The 23923-nt window shown below is 38.4% G+C and overlaps 2 protein-coding genes across 5 annotated transcripts in view; both read left to right on the forward strand.

Moving 5' to 3' along the window:
- Positions 1-7493, forward strand: part of GNAS (GNAS complex locus) — a 163179-nt gene extending 155686 nt beyond the window's left edge. For all 3 annotated transcript variants that reach the window (XM_074920589.1, XM_074920591.1, XM_074920590.1), the window contains 3 exons: positions 89-219; positions 745-812; positions 1699-7493. In XM_074920589.1, the coding sequence (XP_074776690.1) occupies positions 89-219; positions 745-812; positions 1699-1845 (346 nt within the window). In that variant the 3' untranslated portion in view covers positions 1846-7493. The remainder of the gene's footprint in view (positions 1-88; positions 220-744; positions 813-1698) is intronic.
- Positions 7494-12699: 5206 nt separating this feature from the next.
- NELFCD (negative elongation factor complex member C/D) lies at positions 12700-22693 on the forward strand. Of its 2 annotated transcripts, XM_074919919.1 has the most exons (15): positions 12701-13228; positions 13724-13839; positions 14025-14134; positions 15172-15281; positions 15601-15708; positions 16271-16423; positions 17144-17274; positions 17686-17851; positions 18490-18624; positions 19156-19295; positions 19989-20103; positions 20447-20542; positions 20766-20906; positions 21262-21391; positions 21794-22693. In XM_074919919.1, the coding sequence occupies exons 1-15, from the start codon at positions 13163-13165 to the stop codon at positions 21826-21828; spliced, it is 1752 nt and encodes a 583-aa protein (XP_074776020.1). In that variant the 5' UTR covers positions 12701-13162; the 3' UTR covers positions 21829-22693. The 2 variants fall into 2 exon arrangements, with proteins under 2 accessions (XP_074776019.1, XP_074776020.1); XM_074919918.1 differs by lacking the exon at positions 21794-22693 and having other exon boundaries at positions 12700-13228; positions 21262-21767.
- Positions 22694-23923: the final 1230 nt, after the last annotated feature.

The following is a 23923-nucleotide window of genomic DNA, read 5'->3' on the forward strand; positions in this document are numbered from 1 at the left end:
GGCTGTTGTCTCCAGAACTGGGTTAATTTATTTTTGCTGTATGGTCCTATCTGTGCCTTCTCAGTGTTCGGTTCCAATTTTTCTATAGGTGGCTACGGACCATTTCAGTAATTCTCTTCCTGAATAAACAAGATTTGCTAGCAGAGAAAGTTTTGGCAGGGAAATCTAAAATTGAAGACTACTTTCCAGAATTTGCTCGCTACACTACACCAGATGACGGTAAGATTTTTAAGTTTTACTAGCAATTCATCATTTCCTTGTTAATCACGTTTGTAATGTTTTTGGTAATTTCAGCTAAGACTTGAAAACTCCTACATAGATGTAATCTTCATTGTCTTTCAGCCAAACTGTAATAGTAAATTCTAGGTATGAATAATGAAAGAATCCTGTCTTTTATACATGAAATATATTAATATAAACTAATCATGCCAAAATCCTGTTACTTTGCTGGTGTACACCATAGTACAGCTCACCACAAATATGTCCTCTGGATTTCCCCTAGTCATATCTGTAGTAATTTTTCTAACCTGCCAAATCCCTGGTACTATGACTGTTGCGATATTCCTTTGTTCTCCTGAAATCTTGCTGGTTTATATAATATATTATGGTTTGTCTTATCTCATAGTCAGTTTTGCAAAGCATGTTTCTATCGTATATGAGCAGAAAACAGAACAGGTTATGATTTTTTAGGCGCTATCATCTAAAAACATGTTTTAATGAGATACTTATTTTATTATTAATCAGCAACACCAGAGCCTGGTGAGGATCCCAGAGTTACAAGGGCCAAGTATTTTATTAGAGATGAGTTTCTTGTAAGTATTTCGTTTCTTTCAGTATTTCTTACATGATTCTTCTCAAATATAAGCTCTTACACACCTTCTATACTTGCAAAATGCTGTCAGGTTTTGTGTTGTTTATATTTAACATCCACACTGCATAAAACACTGCTACATTGAAGAGCTTTACTGCTGTCAGCCGTCTTCAGGTGTTTGTTTGTTGACACAGTACATAATTAAATATCAAAAGAATTGGTGAGAGTTAAGAAACCTCCAATAGAATGATGAGTGAAGTCCTGCTGTTAGTAATGGGGCCAGATTTTTATTCTGTGCATTATTTCCAAAGATAAAGACTAATCAAAAGATGCATCATTTTGTAAAATATTAATGTTCTTTTCATATGATCTTTCCCACTACTAGACAGCTGAAGCTGTAATAGACATAGATTTTTATTTTTTAAAAAAATATTATTACAATTACTTGTAATGGTGAGCATGACGATCAAATTGTGGACCTGTTTTAAATGGAGTGAACTAAAATTTTGAGGAATGCTTTCTGTAAGCGTAAACTGGGGATAAATCCTTGTACAAGGAGGCAAAATCTCACTTTCTTCATGGGCAAACTTTGTAGGAGTTGTGTGCCTAAATTCATCAAAGCTGCAAATAAATAATAGCACTTTCTTCAGTTCTTGTTCAACTTGGAAATTCCCCAGCATGCAGTGACCTTCTCACAGTATAATTCGGATCATTTTAAATTTCATATTTTAGGTGAGTGTGTGAAAAATTGTGGGCATTTTGCCACTTAGTTGCACCCTTTGAAAACACAACTCACACATATCTTAACCTTCATTCATCTGAGTTTTGAGAACATGGGGGTTCCCCAGTCAGTTTTATTTTAACCCAGTATCTCTTGCTTTTAACAGAGAATCAGCACAGCAAGTGGAGATGGAAGGCACTATTGCTATCCTCACTTCACATGTGCAGTGGATACAGAGAACATCCGGAGGGTTTTCAATGACTGTCGGGACATTATTCAGCGCATGCACCTTCGCCAATACGAGTTGTTGTGATGGAGAGCACTTTTTTCTGTGTTTTGGACTCCTTATTCCTTATTAAAAAAAAGAAAAAAACCACCCTTGCCCACATAGGGTGGAAGAGAACTGTTTGAATCTCCCATTGATTTGCACCCCTCAACTTTTTCTCCTTGCTGGACAATAGCAGCACTTCTAAGCTTGCTTCTGTACCCCTCGGACAGTTTGAGATGGCCCCTAACACTTAAAAGGCCATTTCCATGAGGATTCCTTAACACTGTTATTAACAAAAAAGAAAAAAAAAAAAAGAAATAAAAACTAATTAATTAAAAGCCCTGAATGTGGAGCACCTGAAAGAATTGGGGATAAAAAAAATTAAAACATAAAACAAAAATTGGGGAGAGAAAACTTTAGGTAATTTAGCACTGTTGTGGGCATAATCATATAACCCGTGATCTCCACTTTGTATCATTCACTGCATCAGACTAAAGAAGGTGCCAAGTCACAGACCAAGTTTGAAGACAGACACTTGAGTTTGGTTCTCTGACTGTAATGTGGCTTTGAACGGAAATACTGACAATTCTACAACAGACCTAGACAGTGCAAAAAACAACTGCTACCTTTCAGAAGGGTATTTTTAAAACCAGTCTTGGTGGTCTAAAGACAACCATGGACATTTATGAATTGAACTGCGTATGGCCTGTGATTGCAGAAAGAGTTAACCACACACTGTTTTCAGTTTGTCCACTGATGATCCCGTCTGCTATAAAAATCATTATCTGGACTGTAGTCCTCACAGTCTTTCCCTTCTTTTTCTTCTTCCCTCCCCTCATTTTTTATTTTACTGCTGGATTATTATTCTTGTACAGACTGTAAAATGTATTATTTTGTACAACTTTATTGAAAAAAAATAACTTGTAGAAGATCTTTGTGCCTTGATTATGGCTGTACCTGTACAATGAGCTAAGATGTAAGTATGTTTGATTGCGCTGTACAGCTTTGTCAACCCTATCTGCAGCATTAGCTCAAGGTAGGGAAAATTTATCTGTAGTTTAGTTTTTCTGGTTTATAAAAGAAGGAAAAATACTGTTTAGTAAAAAAAAAAAGAAAAAAAGAAAAAAAAAAAAGAAAAAAGTACAAATTGTGCAAACTTAACCACTTTAAAAGTGAGGTCTTCAACAAGTGACCAGATGTTGCAGCATCATGCTTTTTAATTTTTAGCTTTAATTCATTTAAATCTCTATCCAAATGCAAAACATGGCTTGTTTCTACATAAACCAAATTTTGCTACAAATTATAAATGTTAGTCTTTGGTCATTCATAGTCCTTTTTGCTAAAGACAAAACCAGAACAATAACAGACAATAGGGCATCATGCAGGTCTGGTGACCATCTCTAGACTGGGCCAAATACCCCACCAACCTCCACTTACGCTGCGTGGGCATACTACTACCAGAATGACAAGGTGTGCACTGCCCTTGGATTTGGCCACTGAATTCCAGTTTCAAATGACATTTTTATTTCTCTTTTAATAAAGAGATACTTTAGAACCTTTTTTGTTTTATATTAACTATATAAGTAGCTTAAAGTGAAGATGTGTGGATTTTTCTTAAACTTGAATAATTTATGCAAATTATATGCTTAGAACAACATGTGGTACAGTAAAAAGAAAAAGAGCAAAAATCACTGTAGCAATAAGAGAGCATGTAATTTTAGTAACTACTACACTGCTTTATATTTTATACCTAGGTGTTTTATGTCTCTGTGAGTGTGTTACTTTTTCATGTGTCTAAACCTACGTGTACAATTTGTACAGAGTCAGAAATTACAGCTGTAATAACACATCTAGAACAGTGTTAGCCTATATTACTCAAACACCCTTGTTCCCCCTTCATTGACACCCCTAAACTGATCTGGATCTTACTACAGTGACTTTAAAAGGAAAACAAAAGAAACAAAAAAACCAAACACCAAAATACTTGCCTCTTTGCCTTTCACACTAGCTTCCCTCCACCCAAGAGACTGTGTTAACTTTCTTTTTTGGGAAGAGGTCCAGTTTAAATTAAAACTATGGTGTGGTCAGTGATGTCTGTGCAGCTAGATTTGCTTCAGGTATCAGATGCCTTTTTAATACTAAGAACTGCAACTGTTCAGAATTGTCAGTTTTCTTTGCTTTTGTGGCTAAACTTAAATGAAAATTTAATCCCCTAGTCATGTAAAGAGCAGGGATTTGATGGAGTTACTGTCCCATCTCTCTTAGTTCAAAATTACTAGTGATCTTCTAGAAGACATTTAAATCGTCTAAAAATTTCAGCTATGGTTGCTACTCATCTTTTTAAAATGATCTTTCCTGTTCACAGGTTTAGAAAGTTGCCACCTGAACTTTGTAGAACGGTAGGAGAACATGACTGAAAATAGCTCCCTGCAATTTAAGAATGTATCCAGTGCCTGTAGGTAGGTTAAGGGCTGGTGTTTCCACTAGGTAAAAATGGAACACACATAGTGGAAAGGAAGTTCATTGTGAGCCTTAATTTTAATTACAGGAGCCAAAATATTTAATTTAGTGCCAACCCTTATCTTTTTAAGCCTAGGAGGAGTTGGTGTAAACACCAAATTTATAAATGGGGAAAACCTGTAGTGGTGTGAGGAATGTAATCTCTCATCTGAGAGAAACAAAGCACCTCCATTAAAAAAATAAATAAGCTTCTTCCTCTGATAATGAGAAGAATACATAGCAACAATGAGCTATATAAGACAAACAGTTTAAGAAATCTAAAGCTTTATATGAACAGAAATGTTTAGGGGATTTTTTTTTTTCTTGAGTGAGGAAAAAGGCAATTGTTTTTGAATATGGTTGAGTTGCACAAGTATGGAGTGTGTGTGTGTCTTAATGTCTCAGTATTGCCTTTGTTAGTCTCTTTATTAGTCCATGCAGTTTGGTGGCCTGGTAAATGCAAGTCTTATTTTAACAGCTTTCTTTTTTTTTTTTAAATACAAAAACATAAAGCTTTAATGCTTGCTGTTTAATAAGTAACTGTGTTTTCTTCTGTCTCTAATTTAGTGGCCATAATTTGCAGTTAATTGAACCATTCCAACCTAATGCTTACCCATATTTCCTAGTTTTGTTTTATTTATTTATTTGAACTTCTTGTTTTAATGACTGAGGACTTTCACTTCTGTCTCATTCATCTGTTTGGAAACTTCTGACCTTACAGCCAAAACTTAACTCATTCTACTCAGTATTCATCATGATGCTGAAGTGTAAGATACCTGCAAATGTAAACACTACCACTTTTATTAATAAAAGCAAATACAGTGTTTTAGGGCACATTTGCATCACTATAGTTGAGGTTGTGTCAGTATTTCCATTATAAACCCATAGAGGGTCTATATCTTGGCACTAAATTGCCCTAAGCTAAATCTTTGCCATACAAGGCTTCTGCTCAAGCATGATTTGGTGGGTTGGTTTTTAAACCGTTTCCAACACAAACTCTTGTTTCTGTTTTAAGTTATACAACTGTTTTGTTGGATGGGGGTTGGTTTAAAAAAAAATAACAAAAACAACAAACAAACCTGGTTCAAGATTGTTTTTGGCACTTCTGTAACTCAGAAATGGTTTTGATTTTAAAACATAACCTTTGGCAAGCCAGTAACCTACAATATGGTCTGATCACTTTGGGTATTTTGTAAAAATAATAATAAATTGTAGAGATGTTGTGGTTTCAAAATCAGCTACTGTGCATTTGCAGTAACTTATTTCAACCCAAGAACTTTTAGTAATTTGTACGTCAGTACACACATTCAGCAGCCAGTGTGATGCAGCAGAATAGTGATAACTCCTGAAAGGTGGTTGTTTTTTTTTAATAACGTGGAAAGGTAAATCCACTAGAGACTAAAAAAAGATTCAGCTGCTTCTGAAAGCATCAAGAACTGCTGCCTTAGAGGCTGAAACTGGAGCTCCGTAAGTAGTTAGGAGCAAACTTTGATGCAAAAGCATACAAAGGCATGCTGGATCAGTTGTCATAGGGAAGAGCCCTGAGGGCTTATCTTCATTTATCTAAAAAGTATTTTGAATCATGGCATCAAGGATAGGATTTAACTTAAGAGTATGTCATTAACTCCAGAGGAACTGAAGCTAATTCTGTTCCAGTGTGTTGCACATAATTGATACCTGCAGGATAATTTTCTTTTACCAGTAAATCTATGCACAGAAATATTAATGTTCATCACTTTAGAATCTGAGCACCTTGTAACTAGTTGTGGTGCAATATTCCTGTAAATTATGTAGGATGTTTTGTATTATATCCTATTTTCCAATGTCAAAAATTACATACCGGGAAAAACAAAAGCTAGGAACATGATCACATGGTAAATTCACCACAGATATGGAGATAGACCCCATGTCAGCTGAGTACCAGTCCAGTGCCTTAGTGATAATACTGTTGGTGATTGGTGCTATACAAATGTCTAAGACTGATAAAGTTGTTGTAAGTTATAAAATTATGTAAAATATTCTGGAAGAGTAAGTTCTCTTCTTTCCCCAACTGTATCTAATATTCTATGTGTATTTCTAACAATGCTGGCACTCGTAAGATCTCTTCCGTGGAAGTAGATGATCAAATTCCTACTAAATGTAAGAAGCAGATCACGCCATAGATTGCTATCAGTGGAAATCTCACACAGGAACAGGTCCTCATCCCTAAAATACATGTTAAATTGTAACAGTAAAAATATTTACAAGCAAACATCTGTTTGTAGTCCAAAACCAAAACTGTACCCTTCTTCCTCAGCTTGAAAAGTCATCCATTGGGAAAATTCTTTCTGTTCTATGACAAACTTTGAAGTGTCTTTGTGAATAAAATAAGCTACAAAGGGGATTTCTGAACCTCTGCTGATGAAAGCCGTTACACTGAAAAATCTGGTGACTGACAAGATAGAAATACTAAGAGTGAACCTATATTAACCCTGGTCATAACCAGTTAGCTTAAATACTGTGAGTGGATGTGTTTCAGTTACTAGGTAGGTAAACTGCTTTATTTTACTGTATTGCAGAGATTGCTAAAGTTTCAGCCATGAGTACTGGCTTCATAATTAAATTGTTTTCAACCCTGATTCTCATCTTATTAAAAGTTGAAACTGCTTTTTACCCTGTCTTTTAATGTACTGAGCTGAGCAAAATGGGTCCAGTTTAAAGCATAAGTCTACTTGGAAAAGCAACTTGGGAGGAGGAGAGAAGGCAAACTGATCTCTCGCTGCATTAAATATAAAAAATAATAAGGTGGGTTGGTTTCTTTTTTTAACTTCTGGGTCCTATAAGCTTAGCCTGGTTCTGTGAAAAAAAAAGTAGGGAATGCTTCTCTACATTAACAACAGCAAGTGTTCACTGATACCTCTGCAACAAGGGGTAACTGACCAAATATGTAATACATCATTTTAAGAAAAACAAACCACCAAACCAGAATTTGCAGATTTTCCTGGGTTTTTTTCACTTAGGAAGTCCACCTCAGAAATCTTTAATGACAGGACAAAACAAGGCCTTTAAATGTTGTCCCAAATACAGAAAGAATGATAACATTTTTGAGGGAAAAGATGCTGATGTTAGGGTTTTTTATGTAACATAACATGCTTTCTAAGGATGGGGTATCGGTAGACAAATGTAAGCAAATTCAAAATTAAAATGTGAATGTATCTCCTCTTTAATTTAGCCACTTGTTTTATTAAATGAGTTTCCTAATACCTTTTTTTAAAAATTTTAATCTACTACTACTAAAGTTTGGAGAAAAAAGCTTAGGACAGAGGTAGCAATGTTGGGAATTCTCTCTGTTACGCAAACTAATGTTTTTAGGCTGTGGATTTGACGTGAATTATTAATAGTGAAGTGTAGTGTTTCTGTTTGTAGTTTTCTGGTATTTGATATGAGTGGAATTGTGTCATTCTTGCAACTAAAATGCTAAGAGTGTCAGCAGAGATCAGAGAAAGGAGCTGCTGTATAAGGGTTATGAATTACTGCATCAGGCTTGTGACTGTAAGGCTACTTGGAAAGGAGGCCCATTCTAGTTCTTTTTTACTACATTATCAGTTTTCTGTTCACAGGATCAGAAGAGCTTCCATAAAAAGACAGATGAAGGGGTTGGGTGATAGAACCAAATACATGTCTGTGTAAGACCTCAAAGTACTAATGAAAGGTATTTTAAACTTGTGTTAAGCTAGAGCCGTAGTAGACAGCATGTCTTTCCTGAAGTGTGTGTGTGATGATTCATATGTATCTCAGCATCTTTAATCTCCATTCTCTTTTTGCTTGAAGGCAGAACATCCAAAATGAAGTAGCAGATTTCATGAAAGTTTTGGTGCTAACCTTGAGTTCTGTTTCCCACAGGGCAAAACTCTGCTGGGCTACAAAGGTTCATCCGTGTAAGACAGTCTGGAAGCCCAGTGCTGCCACAAGCAACGGCTCTTGTTAACCTATTTGTGATTTAAAACTGGGGAGCTTACAACCAAGTGTTCTGTCCAACATCATGACCCAAAAACTGCTGCCTTTGGACTCAGCTACTTTTTCCTGTCCTCACCCCACCTACTCTTACAATGTATATGGTTGATAAGAGAGAATAGAGCAGCTGTGAAACTAAGGTATGAGACAACCTTACTGAAAGTTCAGAGAACTAGGGAAAGCTAGATAAACAAGACTCCTAAATCCATCCCCTTGGACAGTGAAAAATATATTTATGGGGGAAGTTCTTCATTCCCCAGGTAAGTGACCCAGTTTGGGATCCTTATACAAATTTTCAAGGTCAGAGAATGTGTTTATCTAAAAGGCCAGGATATCTCCAATTAAGGAACTGAAAAAAACGCACTTACTACATACACTATAGAACTGGGAGATACTTCAGTGAAGTGTAAGATTAATGATCAGTATGCAAATCAACTGGAACTTGCTTTGAAGCAAGAAAATGTTTCCACTATAGGCTCATCTTGAAAAGTGCTTGGGGCATTGTGAGGCTGTGCTTTTAAGCAATCCACAGAATACAAATACAGTTCCAACTTCTAAGTTGATGTTTGAAGGAGACTAGAATGACATTATGTTGGCAACAGAAAAACCACCTTGTTTTGTCTCAGAATACTTTTCAGTTACCTAGCAAAGTGTCATGATGTTCAGTGTCTGGAATAACACTGTTACCAGTAATTGTGAATCTCAAGGTACAAACAAAAATGCTTAATCTTGAGGTTCTGCTTGAGAAGGAAGAACTCTCTAGCCAAAACTCATTAGCCTAACTTGATGCTGCTGTAATTTCCTACTTGATTTGAAAGTAATTACCTTTTCTCTAGTTGAATGTATTGGCTGATTTGTAAAGGGCTAACGATTACAAAATAGAAATTTATGCTGAAAGAATTTGTAGAGGGCAAGGAGCAGAGGTAATTAGCATACAGAGAATGCCAAGGGTGGATATTTTTAAAACACATATGAATAAAAGGCAAAGAGTTTTGTTGGAAATCGGCTCTTCTGTTTGGGATTTTTCTTTTGGAAGGAACCAAATGAAGTTGGATGATTTCATCAGCTGTATTATATTCATCCCTTTAGGTAGGAAATCTTGAAGCATAGTTGTGAAGTAATCTGCTCAAAAATAATGCAACGAATGTTGACAGTTGGCTGGAATTGAAACTTGAGCATTTGATACTTGGTTTATTGTTTAATTCTTTAGAAGAGCCTTTCCCAACCTTTATGAAACCCACCTTCACTTCTGTTTTAAAAAAGGTAAAAAAAAGAAAAAATAATGTAGTTTTCCACTTTTCTCTAGATCTGGCTCTTCTTCACAAACAGCTACTTTCCAGAATGCCTTTACTGCTTCTTTAAAGGCTCTTCAAAGCAGACTCCAAGGCTGGCCTTCATAGAATATTTACTGGGCTCAAAATTTTATCTTTAATATGCTCACTGCCTCATCAAAATCTCATTAGACGGGAATTGTGACTCAAGAATATTTTACACACAAAATGCAGTCAAATAGGCATTTAGGGGAAAACGTGTTCCCTTCATTTGCTGGATAATAAAATCTTTCAGGGACATCCAGGTAAATCTCAGTTATTTTATTCATTAATACTTCACTTTTGTAAACACAAATCCATATGGGAAAACACAAGTTAAACCCAAGAAGACAACCAACATTGTTTCGATTCAAAGTTGTAAAAGTTCAGTTTGCAAAATCAACTGGTACATTTAGCGTTTCATCACAGTTTAAATGATACCTGGAAACTGTTGGTTTTGATCTGACTTTGCGTCTTGTTTATTGACGTGAAGTGGGGAAGGCTTGGACATTGCAATTCTTCTGCAAAAGGGCTATTCAGCAAATGTCTGGCTCTGTTATAGGTTGCATTTTTCCATTAGTGCAATCAAAATAAAAAGATAAATATGTAAAGACAAGAGAACTTCTAGTTTTAAGATTCAGACACTGAAATTACTAGTATCTTTCATGTCTAATCGCGCTGTCTCTGTGGACTGTTCCCTTTTCAACTAAGCAGTAAGTTTCATAGCGTAATTACCACTGAAGTCCCACATGTCCAGCTGCTGTCACTAGACCTGCTCTGAAATGCTTTACTGAAGCTAAGTTGTACTATTTCAGGCCATAAGCTCTGGGCACAAGGAAATTCTCCAGCCTGCAGATCCACATATCCTACCTAGGAGATGCACAGCAAATTTCAGTCAGGGGAAGGAAGCCTCTCCTACCTGTATAAAAACATCTGTCATATGAAGTCTATTTATTTGAGCCTTCTGTAAAAAACAAGGATCTCCTCCTAAGCCTTACAAAGTCTTGGTTTTTCAATCCACCTTTTCATTGGTATGTTATGTTCTGGACTCAGTTCTTCTCCAATTTTAAATTTTCTAAACTTTCTGATAGAGTAATATAATAATTACTCTGAAATCACCTACATCTTGTAACACTGTACATCATTACAAGCAAAAAAAAAAAAAAGAGCTGATGAAGCACAGGAGGTGTATAGATATTTCTTACTCAACTCTCAGGAGATACTTTTTATTTCTTGGTTTGAGATAGACTAAATTCAGATCTGGTATTTTCTTGGGAGTTTTGACTGGTTAATCAGACTGTCTTTTCTGAGTACGCTATTATTTTCTCACATCTATGAGATGGAAATTGCCCGCTAACTAAATGGAGATAAGCCAGAAACTTTTTCTCAAGGATATTTCCATTGGCCTCCAGCCTCAGCTTGTAACTTCACTCCCAGTTCTTTCCTCATAAAAAATGGCCAGTGCTTCCATAAGTGTTGAAATGTTACCTTACTGTCTTCCTGACTGCAGGCAATCAAGCAATTGTCTAGCACGGGTAAAGAATGTGTCCATTGTGCCTCTACTTGAAACCATGCCTTTTATTCTGAACAAGTCTATTTTCCTTTCTGTTGACAGAGCAAAAAGAACATTATCCTGGGCTCATAAAAATGTTTAAGACATGTTTTAGAAAGGGTTGCTTCACCACTGTAGGGCAGCAGCTGACAGCACAACTCATGCTGTGCTGCAGTTCAGGTGGTGGTGTATATTTTAAGCTCAGTGAGCCCTTTTAACACTGACCACATTTGAACAAGGACTGTCTCTTGTAGATCCTATGACAATTTACTTCTGAACAGGGTTTTTTGGCATTTCCTACCAAGTGATTTCATGGACTGCATGTAATTTCTTACTGTTTTTCAGTTAGAAACTAAATGAAAATAAAGGACCTTTTAAATAATTAATCAGCAATGCTCTTGGCTGCCCTCCAGATCCCCAGAACACACCCTCCCCCTCCCCTTTCTCACTGTTAAACTCTTACACAACTGAAGAACAGCCGTCAATCTGAGGAGAGACAAAGGGACTCCCTGTTTCTCTCACGTGGACCCCATTTCAATAATGTCTATCTCTTTGCCTAAGGTCAGATTGTATGATCAGTTTTCATTTTAGACTTATCTCCTCTTCATTTGTCTCTAACTTCCTAGTCCCTCCCTTCACTGAGGGCCCTCTAGGCCTTTTGCCTTCAGTCAGTGCCCCAGCTCAGCAGGTCTCCTTTGGGACCCTCTCACTCAGCACCCTCTAGAAGGGCTACCCCAAGGTCCTGCAGTTAGCACAACCACTGTTCTGGGCAATCTGTGCAGGGGCAACAGATCCTGTGTAGCAGGCTATCTATCCTGCATGGTTACGGACAGCCTAAGAGCCTCGGAAACAGGGGGCTTGGCTCACGCAAGGACAGACCTTTCTGCTGCCCAGAAATGAAACTGCTAACTGCAGTGCCGATAGTGTTATTTATAGGGACTACAGTTGGTTTATTTTTTTCAAAGACTTAAGCATTTTGTCTTAGGCTAAAAATACACCACCACCACCCCAAATTTGTTTGCAATGAGAAAAGGCAGAAATGTCATTTAATATTATTCTCCAGCAAGTTCTGGGTATGGAGTTACACACCAATGCTAGTCCTAAAACTTTACCACTAAAATCTGGTCCTAAAAATCTTACCACTTACATTCCACCAAAGTTATCTTTCCTGTTCTTTAACTTTTTTCCTACTTGTTAGTTTTTCAGTTCTACCATAGCATTTGATCATTGCTGTCAGCTTGTTGCTATCATTCAATATCCTCTTCGAGATCCAGAAAGCGTGAGGAAACTGCTGTTACTCAACTGCAGCCAGAAGAGCACATCCCATTTTTTCCTCTTCCCTTGCAATCCCCGACTAATTGCTGCTGCGCTGGGAGGCTTTGGGAAGTTTTGCAGCGTAGGGAAGTTTGCTTTTAAGTTTTCGTTGGCTTCTTTTCCCCTCTGACTTTATTTTTTTCCCTCTGCGTGCTGTCTTCTGCCTTGGCTCTCCGGCAGGGACTAACCGGGGCCGAACTGCTTGAACTGGGACAGAGCGAACCTGCGCCTCCCCGGGAGCCACCGCCACGCCGCCAGCTGTCACGTTTCCGCTGTTCACGTTTACCTGCTGGCGTTCCGGGATGGTTTCAGCCGTAATTCACCACGCAACGGCTCCACCGCCGTGAACGCCAGCGCTGAGGCGGGAGGGAGCGGCCGCCCCAGCACCCCGCGCCGCCGGCACAGGCCGCGCTGCCGCCGGCTCCCGTCAGCACGTCCCGGGGGGGGGCGGCCTGGGGCAGGGCATTCCCCGCCGTCCCGGAGCGGCAGTAAGGTGACGGCTTTCACGCGCCCCGAGGGCCGCCTCCGCGGCGATCGCCCCGCAGCCTCTCGCCCGGGGCCGCGGCCCGGCGCTGGCGGCGGCTCCACCCTCCCGGCGCCCGCCATTCCGCGCCGTTCCGCCCAGGGGGGCGGTCGCGGCCTGGTTCCGGCCGTCGCCGCGGTTTTTTCGGCCCGCGGCGGATCGGGAGGAGCCATGGAGGACGCGGATTACTTCGAAGGCGGCGCGGCGGAGTGGGGGAACGAGGCGGACGGAGGGACGGTGAGCGCTCGCCGGCTCCTCAGCGGTGGAGCGGGGCTGCCCGGCGGCGGGCGGGAGCAGCAGCTCGGCGCCGGGCCTGGAGCGGCCTGTGAGGGGGAGCGCTCTCCCTGCGCGCTGCTCCCCAGGGACGCTGCCTGCTCCCCGGGTGGCCGCCGCCTGCTCCCCGGGTGGCCGCCGGCGGCTGCCGGGCCCTCTCGCTCTGCGGCCGGGGGGAGCCGCTCGGGTTTCCAAGCTGAGGAGAAAAGCGCCGGGCGTAAAGGGGCCGGGACAGCCTTCCTGTGGTGGGGCCTGGGGCGTGAGGGGGGTAAAACGGAGGAGAGCAGCTGCAAGACGGGGCTTGGTTTTGCGCCTTCTGTGTTAAGTCGTGTTTGGGTAGTAGCTTGCTGTAGTGACCGGAGGTGTCTGAGTTTCTGTGGGCAAAAATAGCCTAAATATGGGAGTGTAGGGGGGGAACGGGACAAGAGAGGTGGCTGACTTGACTGTGCTTGAAAATAGCAAGACGATGAGGATGGGGAGGGAGAAGATGATGCCGAAGTCCAGCAGGAATGCCTGAAGAAATTTTCAACCCCTGACTATATAATGGAGCCGTCTATATTTAACACGCTAAAGAGGTGAGTGTAACCTTATTGTGTGTGTTATGGTGTACGTTCAGCGTGTTAGGTGCGGCGTTGTCACTTTGTGTGGAAGCGTGTGTGAAAATGTGTAAATGATGCTATTGTGTTCCCTTTATTTAGAGTTCAGTTGTTTTGGTTTTTAATACAACTTTCAAGTAGTTCTTTTGTAATCCTTTCATCAGATATTTCCAAGCAGGAGGTTCTCCAGAGAATGTTATCCAGCTCCTCTCTGAAAACTACACTGCAGTGGCACAGACTGTAAATTTGCTAGCAGAGTGGCTCATTCAAACAGGTATGATAAGTGATACTGTATAATTTGGGTGTATAGTCTGTCTTTTGTCAGAAATACCTGAATCGGTGGCAAATTTGATCATACTCGGGAAGTGGATCATTATAAAGTTACTATCCTGTATGCATATGTGACTCTGTTCTTTATAATAATACATTTATTCCACTCAGAGAATCAGTAATCTGTTCATGAACGTTTTGAAATGCCTACAAACTGCATTATAAAGTGTAATATAGTTGAAGCAACTGCATAGGGTTTTTTTTGTTTTCATGCACAAGGGTACTGTTACGTAGATGTTGTTAGCAATACTTGATACTTTGTAATAGTATTATATAATTAATATTGAAAAAACAATTAACTTATTACTAGCTATTATTTCCTTTTAGTGGATCAGTGGTTAGATGGAAGGGTCTCACACAGATGCCTGTATTCTCTGACACAAGAATTCTGTGTTACCAGTCTGCTTATGAATTCTTCAATAGCCCCTTGCAGGACATGATCGACATTATCTTGTGGTCTCTTTGCCCCTTAGCTGGTATAAACTTTCGCTGACAAATTGTCAGAATTACTATGCTCTGATCTCAGAAATGTAGAACGACTTGTTACTACATTGTATATTGTTTTGTAGTATACTGTTAAAGCTACTGATAGCGAATATATTAAAAGAATGGTCTATAATAAGGTGGGTTTGTGCACCAACCATGGTATCCCTTTTGTGTTTAAGATATGTGCATTTTGGTATTTCTCCCAGTAACAGTCTTGTGAGGTAACTGGCATTGCTGTTTGCATCACTCATGAAGAGAGCAAGAGAAAAGGACTAGTATGACCTGCCTGTGATCCTAAGCATTTAGGAAAAAAGATCAAGAATCTATAAATTTGTCTGTATAAGTGTGGCTTGACAGTAGAACTGATGGCTCTCCTCCCATTTTCTCTGTGTTGATAAATTTCTGAGTAGTTTCTGTTCTCATTGAAAAATTTAAGATGTTGCTGCCATGTTTGATTGCATTGCATCTGCCAAGTCTTTTGTTCCTTCTATACAGGTGTTGAGCCAGTGCAAGTTCAGGAGACTGTAGAAAACCATTTAAAGAGCTTACTTATCAAGCATTTTGACCCTCGGAAAGCAGATTCCATCTTTACAGAGGAAGGAGAGGTGTGCATGGAATCCGTGTTGCTATCTCTACATGAGTGGATCCTACACAGACGTCTTCATCTGATGGAGTAGTAGATGGTGGGGGAAGGGAAATTGTATCTTCAAAGCTCTTTAGTTAAGAAATAAGTGGTGTCAGAAAACCAACTGTATCCCACTGGAGTCCTCAGAGGCTTAGAGAACTTTGAACTCATCCTCCTTTGTAATAAAGTTCTGTATAACAACTTGCAGGAGGTTTACCTGAGAGGTAAAAGGCTTACTTTTAGTGATCTTGACAACTAGTTATTCTTACATTTCTCTCTATTACTCTGATCTTTTTCAGACTCCAGCCTGGCTTGAGCAAATGATAGCACATACTACATGGAGAGATCTCTTTTACAAGTTGGCAGAAGCCCATCCCGACTGTTTAATGCTTAATTTTACTGTGAAGGTAGTATTACTCAAGTCTAATAAATGAGAATATCCATAAAGGGCTCTTCGTTCTGGCTTCACATACTGGCTGTGGTGTTCTCTGTATCTTTTATGTATTGTTGCTAATACTGCTTATTCAGGTGTCAGAACACTACAGGTACACATTGGTGGGAGGAATTGTGTTACAGGTTGCAAGTAGTAAATGTAGTTTCCCAGCTTGAATTACTCCTTTTTGAGTTTTTTGTTGTGTTGATGTTTGGGGTTTTTTTTCCCTTAGATCAGTAATTGAAAAATCTGGCTTTCTGATATAGTGGAACATTTCAGTCAGTTTTTTACCTTCCTGTGACAGGGAAAGAATGTTATATCTTGCTGTGCTCTGAAATATTCTTATATCCTGTGGTTTACTTCTCTTTTGCTACATCTTTATTGGTTGCTTTTCCTGTAGTCTAAAAGATGAGTGTGAATTCCAGTAAGTGTACGCAGAGGCAAATCTTACATTCTGTGTTCTTCCGTATTTGTTAGGATATCTGAAATATAGATGCAAATAATACAAGTTTTCTGTGATGCTTTTCTTTTTATAGCTTATATCTGATGCTGGATATCAAGGGGAAATAACCAGTGTTTCAACAGCATGTCAGCAACTAGAAGTATTTTCCAGAGTTCTGCGTACATCTCTGGCAACCATTTTGGATGGAGGAGAAGAAAACCTTGAAAAAAACCTCCCTGAGTTTGCTGTAAGGCTTTTTGTTTTTTTTCTTTTTATGTGGAAAGAAAATGGTGTTTCCTTTCTGGTTAGTGTATACAAATCATTTTAGGATTGTGGAGAATCTTGACATCTTATCAACTCTTACAAAATCTTATGGAGAGAAGGTATATCTGAGTATTCTGTGACTAGGAATTCCTTGGGTTGCTTACGTGACACTTCTTATATTTATTAAATGGTTTGTAAAAAGGTGAAGGTAGAACTGTTGTCCTTCACATTTAATTCAAGATCTAAAGATTGATCTAGTCAATCCCTTGGCAAATTAAAGTAATCCTTTTATCATCCATGTCAGTGTGAAAGTTGCCACCTGAAACAACCCAGCATATGTTCTGTGTGGTGAAATAGCATAATGACTTTCAGATGGCTTTGTACTTCTCTTATTAAATATTGCAGAGAAAGTAACTAAGTGTAAGTAGGATAGAATTTTTTCTCAATTTTGACATTCAAGAAACAGAAGTTCTCAATTTAGCCATTTCTTCTTGCATGGTATCAGTGCATAGTGATATAGTGGTTTTCTGTACTTTCTTCTTGGCTGTTGTATTTGTTTTCTTGTTTAGTTGTTTGTGTTTTTTTTTTTTTCTTCTGATTAGTAGATTTCAGTTGAATCCTTGGTATTACAGCAGTGTAATCACTGAAACATACTTGAGTGTTTCTTGTTGATTGGTAAGATTTCTGATGTGTGCTTTCACAGAAGATGGTGTGCCACGGAGAACACACTTACCTTTTTGCTCAATCTATGATGTCCATATTAGCTCAAGAAGAGCAAGGAGGGTCAGCTGTCCGACGGATTGCTCAGGAGGTTCAGCGATATGCTCATGAGAAGTGAGTTATATTTTTAGTGAAATGTAAGTTGCTGGAATTTATAAACTGCTGGGTTTTGCTTATTATTGATTGCCTTTTACCAGAAAAAGGAGAATTCTTAACTGCAACAGAGCAGTTCTTGTAGCAAGCTTTAACTTGTAGAAAAACAGAAAAATGGAATATTCTGTACTGGAGAGCTGAAATCAGAAGAGCAAAGCATTGAAGTTTGTCTATTGAAAAATATGTATTTATTATTCTACAAACATTTTAGAAACAAACAAGGGAAATACAGGCTGATTTCTATAATTACCCAGGATAAGAGGTTCTGCCCTAAGGCATTACACTCCATAGGACATGGCCTGTTGACTCAGTGAAGCTAAAACTAAAATGTCCAGGTTAATAAGTTGCTATGTATGTTTGCTCTTCGCCTAGGGGCCACGATGCTAGTCAGATCACTTTAGCATTGGGTACTGCAGCCTCCTATCCTCGAGCGTGTCAAGCTCTTGGTGCGATGTTGTCCAAAGGAGCTCTGAATCCAGCAGATATCACTGTCCTGTTCAAAATGTTTACAAGCATGGACCCACCTCCAGTAGAACTGGTTAGTAGTTATCTTTTTATAACCTCTGAAACTTCTATTACACTAGCACTCAGAAATGTGAGGTCTTGTGCTAAGTGTTGTATTGACACAAAATAGAAGTTAGCACTCAGACTCATCCCTCTGCATTTTTAAGTAACATCTAAATGTGAAACTACTACTTGTATTCTATTTTGCATTAGCTTCTTGAGTTTTGTTAATCATTCCAAGTTGGTTTTTTACATAATTAGATTAATTAAAGAACTTCTCCGTAAGAGATAAAGATGTCAAGGAATTAATTAACATATTTTAACAAAAACTAAAAAATAATTTTAAAAAACCATGCAGTTTTGCAGTTTCTTGTAAGAAGGCCTAAGTGGCACATTTCACATTTCTCGCTGCCTTGTTCTAGTGTGGGTTCTGGTAACAAACATGGCTTTTAGATACTTTAACAATATAGTCTGTAACTCTGTTGTTAACTCTGTTGTTTCCTGTTGTTTGGGTTTTTTTATTCCTTTCTGTCAAAAGTTTGGGTCTCTTCAGAAAACTGTCTAACTTACTCAAGGGGGATGTGTTATATCTCTTTCTATGCAAGGTGTATCAGATGTATTTTTAGACACCTCCCATAATTTTCAGGCTCTAATAAACCATTTTTTTCACAGATTCGAGTACCTGCCTTTCTGGACCTCTTCATGCAGTCGTTGTTTAAGCCAGGTGCTAAGATCAACCAGGACCACAAACATAAATACATTCACATACTGGCATACGCAGCCAGTGTAGTAGAGATGTGGAAAAAGGTAATGTTCACTTCTGTGTATAACTATTTTTACCTGCAGTGGTCTGACTGAGCTGAAGAAAATGTATGGTTGTGAAGTTACTCAGTTTAAAATAACATAGTTGGCTTGATTTACTTATTTTAATATGAAGTGTTTCTGTTTTCAACTGAAATGAACTAAAAAATGTGGATCCTGATGAACAAATAACACTAAAAGCCTGAGTGCACTTGAGTGTTTTTACTCTCTTCCCCCATCTCCCCCAAAGGTTATCAGTAGCAGTTCTGTGCTACTAGAACCATATGTGCTTTTTTAGAGAAAGAGGAATGTAATTCTGTGAAGTGGATAAAGTCATTCTTAGGGAATTAAATAAAGCAAACATCATTGTACTTCAGGTCATTGATAATTAGACTCAAATCCAAGTTTCAGAAGAACTAACTTTTGAGAAACTTGATGTAATCTTAGGCCTATTGCAGGTTGCAATTCCTGTCCTTAAATAATCAAAGACATCCAGTATATTCACATCTCTTGCATACAAACTGTGCAATTTTTCAGAACAAGAGAGTCAGCATAAACAAGGATGAACTCAAGTCAACTTCAAAAGCCATTGAAACTGTTCACAATCTGTGTTGCAATGAGAACAAAGGAGCATCGGAGTTGGTTGCAGAACTGAGCACGCTCTATCAGTGCATCAGGTGAGCAGAGAGACTGGTCCCAAGCTTCAGTTGTTGGAAGGAAAGTGTTATTTTGTTTAGGAGAGGCAGTACTGCTAAAGGGAAGTGTGTTGGTGGGCTGCTCTATAAGAGCATTCTACATCATTGTAGAATAGTCAAGATGTGGTCTGAAATCCAGAATTGTACATCTGACTCTTTAGAATCTCTCATGAGGACATCAATTCTGGCTTTCACTGACAACTTGTCCTACTTGTGTCACAGAACATGCTTACACATTACTTTGTCTTCCTAATAAAGCTTTCCTAGCAATAGATGTGTCCATTTTTCTCCTCTTAAAAGTATGAAATAGCAGATATTGAATGAACTGGAAGAAACTTGGTGCATACATAAATTGTTGCCTATTTTTTTTGCAGTTTATGCCAAGCATGGAGTGTCTTTTAGAAACAATTTTTCCTCCAGCGTGTCTTTTTTTTTTTTTTTTTTTCTTCCCCCTTGATGAAAACTATTCTTGATACGAAGGCAACTTCTCAAGCTAAACTTTTGGAGTATGAATTCTGCTCTAAGTTAAACAAACTCTAGCAACCATTAGAATATACTGATATTTTTTAATGTAATGTGAATTTTTTTTGTTGTTTTTCTAGGGTTTTTGGTTGTTGGTTTCTTGTTTGTTTTGTTTTTTAAGCTCCTGTGCTAAAGTGATTTCTCTTTCTGTAGGTTCCCAGTGGTGGCAATGGGCGTATTAAAGTGGGTGGATTGGACAGTGTCCGAACCACGATACTTCCAGCTGCAGACTGATCACACTCCAGTTCATCTGGCGTTATTGGATGAGGTAAAAGTGTACATAAAGTGTATGTAAAGTGTACATAAAGAGTAAGAACAGTTTTGATGCCTGTAACTGGATACACATGCATTTTACTGAATGCCTATCATTTGCAGTACGTCAGAAAATATATAGAGATTAATCTCTTTCTATTCAGAGTTAATTATTTGGTTTTGTCAGCTCAGCATTATTTACACTAGGAAAATGTAAGCGTCAAAGAAAGAAATGGAATGCTTTTCGAAAAGAATGCACATCTGGCACTGAACATCAATATAAATTTGTCTAATAAAGACTGGTGCATTGGTTTTTAAATTGAAGTTCTGAGGATCTAACTTTCCTGTCTTGTTTGCAGATCAGTACATGCCATCAGCTGCTTCATCCCCAAGTTCTACAACTTCTTGTCAAGCTCTTTGAAACAGAACATTCGCAGCTTGATGTGATGGAGCAGGTGATTCTCAAAGGATTCAGTATTTGTGTTCCTTCGTATTAGTTACACTTATTCAAGATAATAGCTTTTGCTGTCGTAGCAGTTCTGAGAGTTTAATTTAGGAATATGGTCGTGGTTAGAACATAACATGGCAGATACTGAATCAATACAAATGAGCGATAGAAACTGAACACGTTTGAGAGGAATTTCTAATCTGTTGGTTCTTCCCTCCTTGCACCACCAGCTGGAATTGAAGAAGACTCTCTTGGATAGAATGGTGCACTTACTCAGTCGAGGATATGTCCTGCCTGTCGTCAGCTATATCCGCAAATGCCTGGAGAAGCTAGATACAGATATCTCTCTCATCAGATACTTTGTTACAGAGGTCAGCAGCAAAAATTGTGTTTACTAACATATAAACTTCAATGTCAGTTGTATTTGAATATTAAATCAGCTTGCCTCAGAGTCAAAAATAATTCCAGATATGAGATCAGATTCTGAGCAATATATGCAATACCAGTATTCACTAGGATGTGACTTAGTCCCACTGACTCCTGACTTCAGAAAGTATTAAGGCACTGGGTAGAGTACCACAAGAATACATAATTAATTACTTTTGTGGAGTACAAGAGATCTTAAGTGCAACTACCAGTATCTTTCAAGAGTAGTACCAACAATATTTGATTCACTCTACTACCCGTCTAACTGGAAGAATAATCCACTTTTGTCTGCTGTTTCAGGTGCTTGATGTGATTGCTCCTCCATATACCTCAGACTTTGTACACCTTTTTCTTCCAATCTTGGAGAATGAAAGTATTGCAGGTACTATTAAAACAGAAGGTGAACATGATCCTGTCACTGAATTTATAGGTGAGTCACATTTATTCCTTACACTCCTGCTTCCATTTGTATTTGTTACAACTTGAAAATAATGTTTGGGGGGGTATTGCTAAAAATAGGAATGCCTGCTAGATATTTCCAATGCTGACTTCCCTTTTAGGAGCCTTTGTTTAGCAATTTACCTTTGATGAAGAATCTCTGGGTAGTAGTGAGGAACTTGGAGACAAAAACTGTTTTTTGAGAACTAGCACTGTAGTAAGGAAAGGACAGAAAGGGAAGTAGTCTGTCATAATACACTCCTCTCCTAAAACAAAAACATCTGTCTAGACCATAAAATCCTGATTATTTACATATTACAGAAATCCACATGCAAACAGATAAATCATTAATGCACTGAACATTTTCTTTCTTTTTTTTTTTTTTTCTTTTAAGCTCATTGCAAATCTAACTTCATTATGATGAACTAAGCAGTGGAAAATATCAAGAATGATCACTACTTTGCCATACTCTCCATAAGTAAGGTTCTATAACTGGGCAACACAGCAGGAAAAAAAAAAAAAAAAAAAGAACAAAAAACCCAAACCCAAAACAAAGAAGAAAAGGCATTTAATTGACTTGGCATGGTGACCTTCAGCTTCATATCAGAGGACTGTTCATGTAATTTGGAAAATGGAATAATACTGAAGGATTTTCTTTTACACAAATCGGTATAACTCTGAATATTCTGAAGGGCAGAAACAGATTTACTTCAAAGAATTATTGTGATTACTTGCAGAATGTCAGTGATTTTTTTGTGTAATACACAAAACCTAAGAATGGGGAAGGTAGTTCCTGCTAAAAACACTCTGCAGATAGTTTTCTGAAGACTAGCTCTTGAATGCTCTAGGTTTTAATGTTGCGAGTTGTAAAAAACAATGTGTGATTAGCTCTGTGCTGCAGAGAAGCCACAATGCCTCTTTCTCCTGTTTGCATTATATTAGAATTCTAAATATCCTACATATTTACTGCTATGAAAAACAATGTTTTATGTAACACAAGTGGGGTTGTAACAATCAAGGTTAGTTTTGTATAGACAGATGAATCCTATGTGAGTGTGTTATCTTTCAGAATCTATTTTTTGTTAAATAGATGCATCAGGTGTTACTGGTAAGTTTCATTACCATGTCAGAATTCTACTGCTGTCCAAAAATATGACTGTGTGCAGGAATTTCATTACTGCTTGTTGTGGCTTGGTTTTTATACTTACCTCTACTCTGTCCTGGTTGATGCCAAACAGTGGGGGTACACCCAAGATTATAATTTACCTTTAAATAAAGGTGTCTTTTCCAGAGATTTTTCAGTTTCATTAAGACCACTCTTTCTGTTCATTGAGTTGGATTTCTCTTTGTACAGGCAAATACGGTTTGTTTAAAAATGAGGGGTAGAGACAAGCCCATTGTGCTTTTTCAAGCACCTCTCTTTTCTGAAGAATCTGCTTTCTAAAAGACACTGGTGTTTTAAGTCCAACTGGATGTAAATTTAAAAAGGAAATTATTTTGTTCTCTGTTGTCAGTGACTCGTGAATGGGAACTCTAAGCCACTATGATAATTCGTGAGACAGCAGCCAATTGTATAGATTCTTAACTCCTTACAAAAAGGAGTGCATCCTCCCTTTCCTCAGCATACATGACTGAGCTTACCCTAGTACCACTTACAGTGCTCTAATCAACTTAAAGGACACTCTGAAATGGGCCAAACTTGCTTCTGCAGCAGCTGTTCTGAACTTTGCATATCTTTGAGTAGAAGATGTACTGGCATTCCAGCTAACTCTCACCATTCAAATTTGCATGAGACCTACTTTTTTGGTAACATTTTAAGTAAAATTAGCATACATATTTCGCTTTTTGTAGCCCCTGACATCCTTTCTTTGTGGAATTAGCTACAGAAATAATTCACCCTACAGAGCCTTATTTTAGGATGTATCCTTGTATCATGTTTTAATGGTAAGAACAGTTTCTTCCTGTGTCCACTGTAAATCTGCCAGCTGTTTAAACAAGGTCTTCTTTTGCTCTCCTCTGTGTTCAAGCTTGGTATCTCCTCCTCTAACACCGCATGAGCTCCTCTGCACCTGTCCTTGGAGATGATTTTTCACTAGTAAAAGCTTCCATGATGATCAGTATCAGCATACTACCAGGTTCGTATCTCAGTGGAACTTTAGTTACAGCAGGCACTGCAGCTTGGCAGAATTAATCCTTATTGGCACTATTGAGTCATTTTGCTATGGTAAAGCAAAGCCAAGGAGACAGATGGAACTCTGTCTTTTGCCTAGATTTAAATGTGTATTATTTTCTCATGTGCTTAAGAGGTGAATGGTGGATGAGAGATGATAAAATACTTAATCAAGAGTATGATTCTTGTATTTATGAAGCCACATTAACCAGCAAAGCAATCTTTGAAGTTTCCTAGTTTACTAGAATGACCTAACCTCAGGTCTAAAACTGTCCTTATTGTCACAATACTAAAAGCTGTGCTGTTCAAAACATAAATGATCAGAATAGCACAGCCACCTCACCATCACCCTAG

This window comes from Athene noctua, chromosome 16 (assembly GCF_965140245.1).
Source record: "Athene noctua chromosome 16, bAthNoc1.hap1.1, whole genome shotgun sequence".
NCBI lineage: Eukaryota > Metazoa > Chordata > Aves > Strigiformes > Strigidae > Athene > Athene noctua.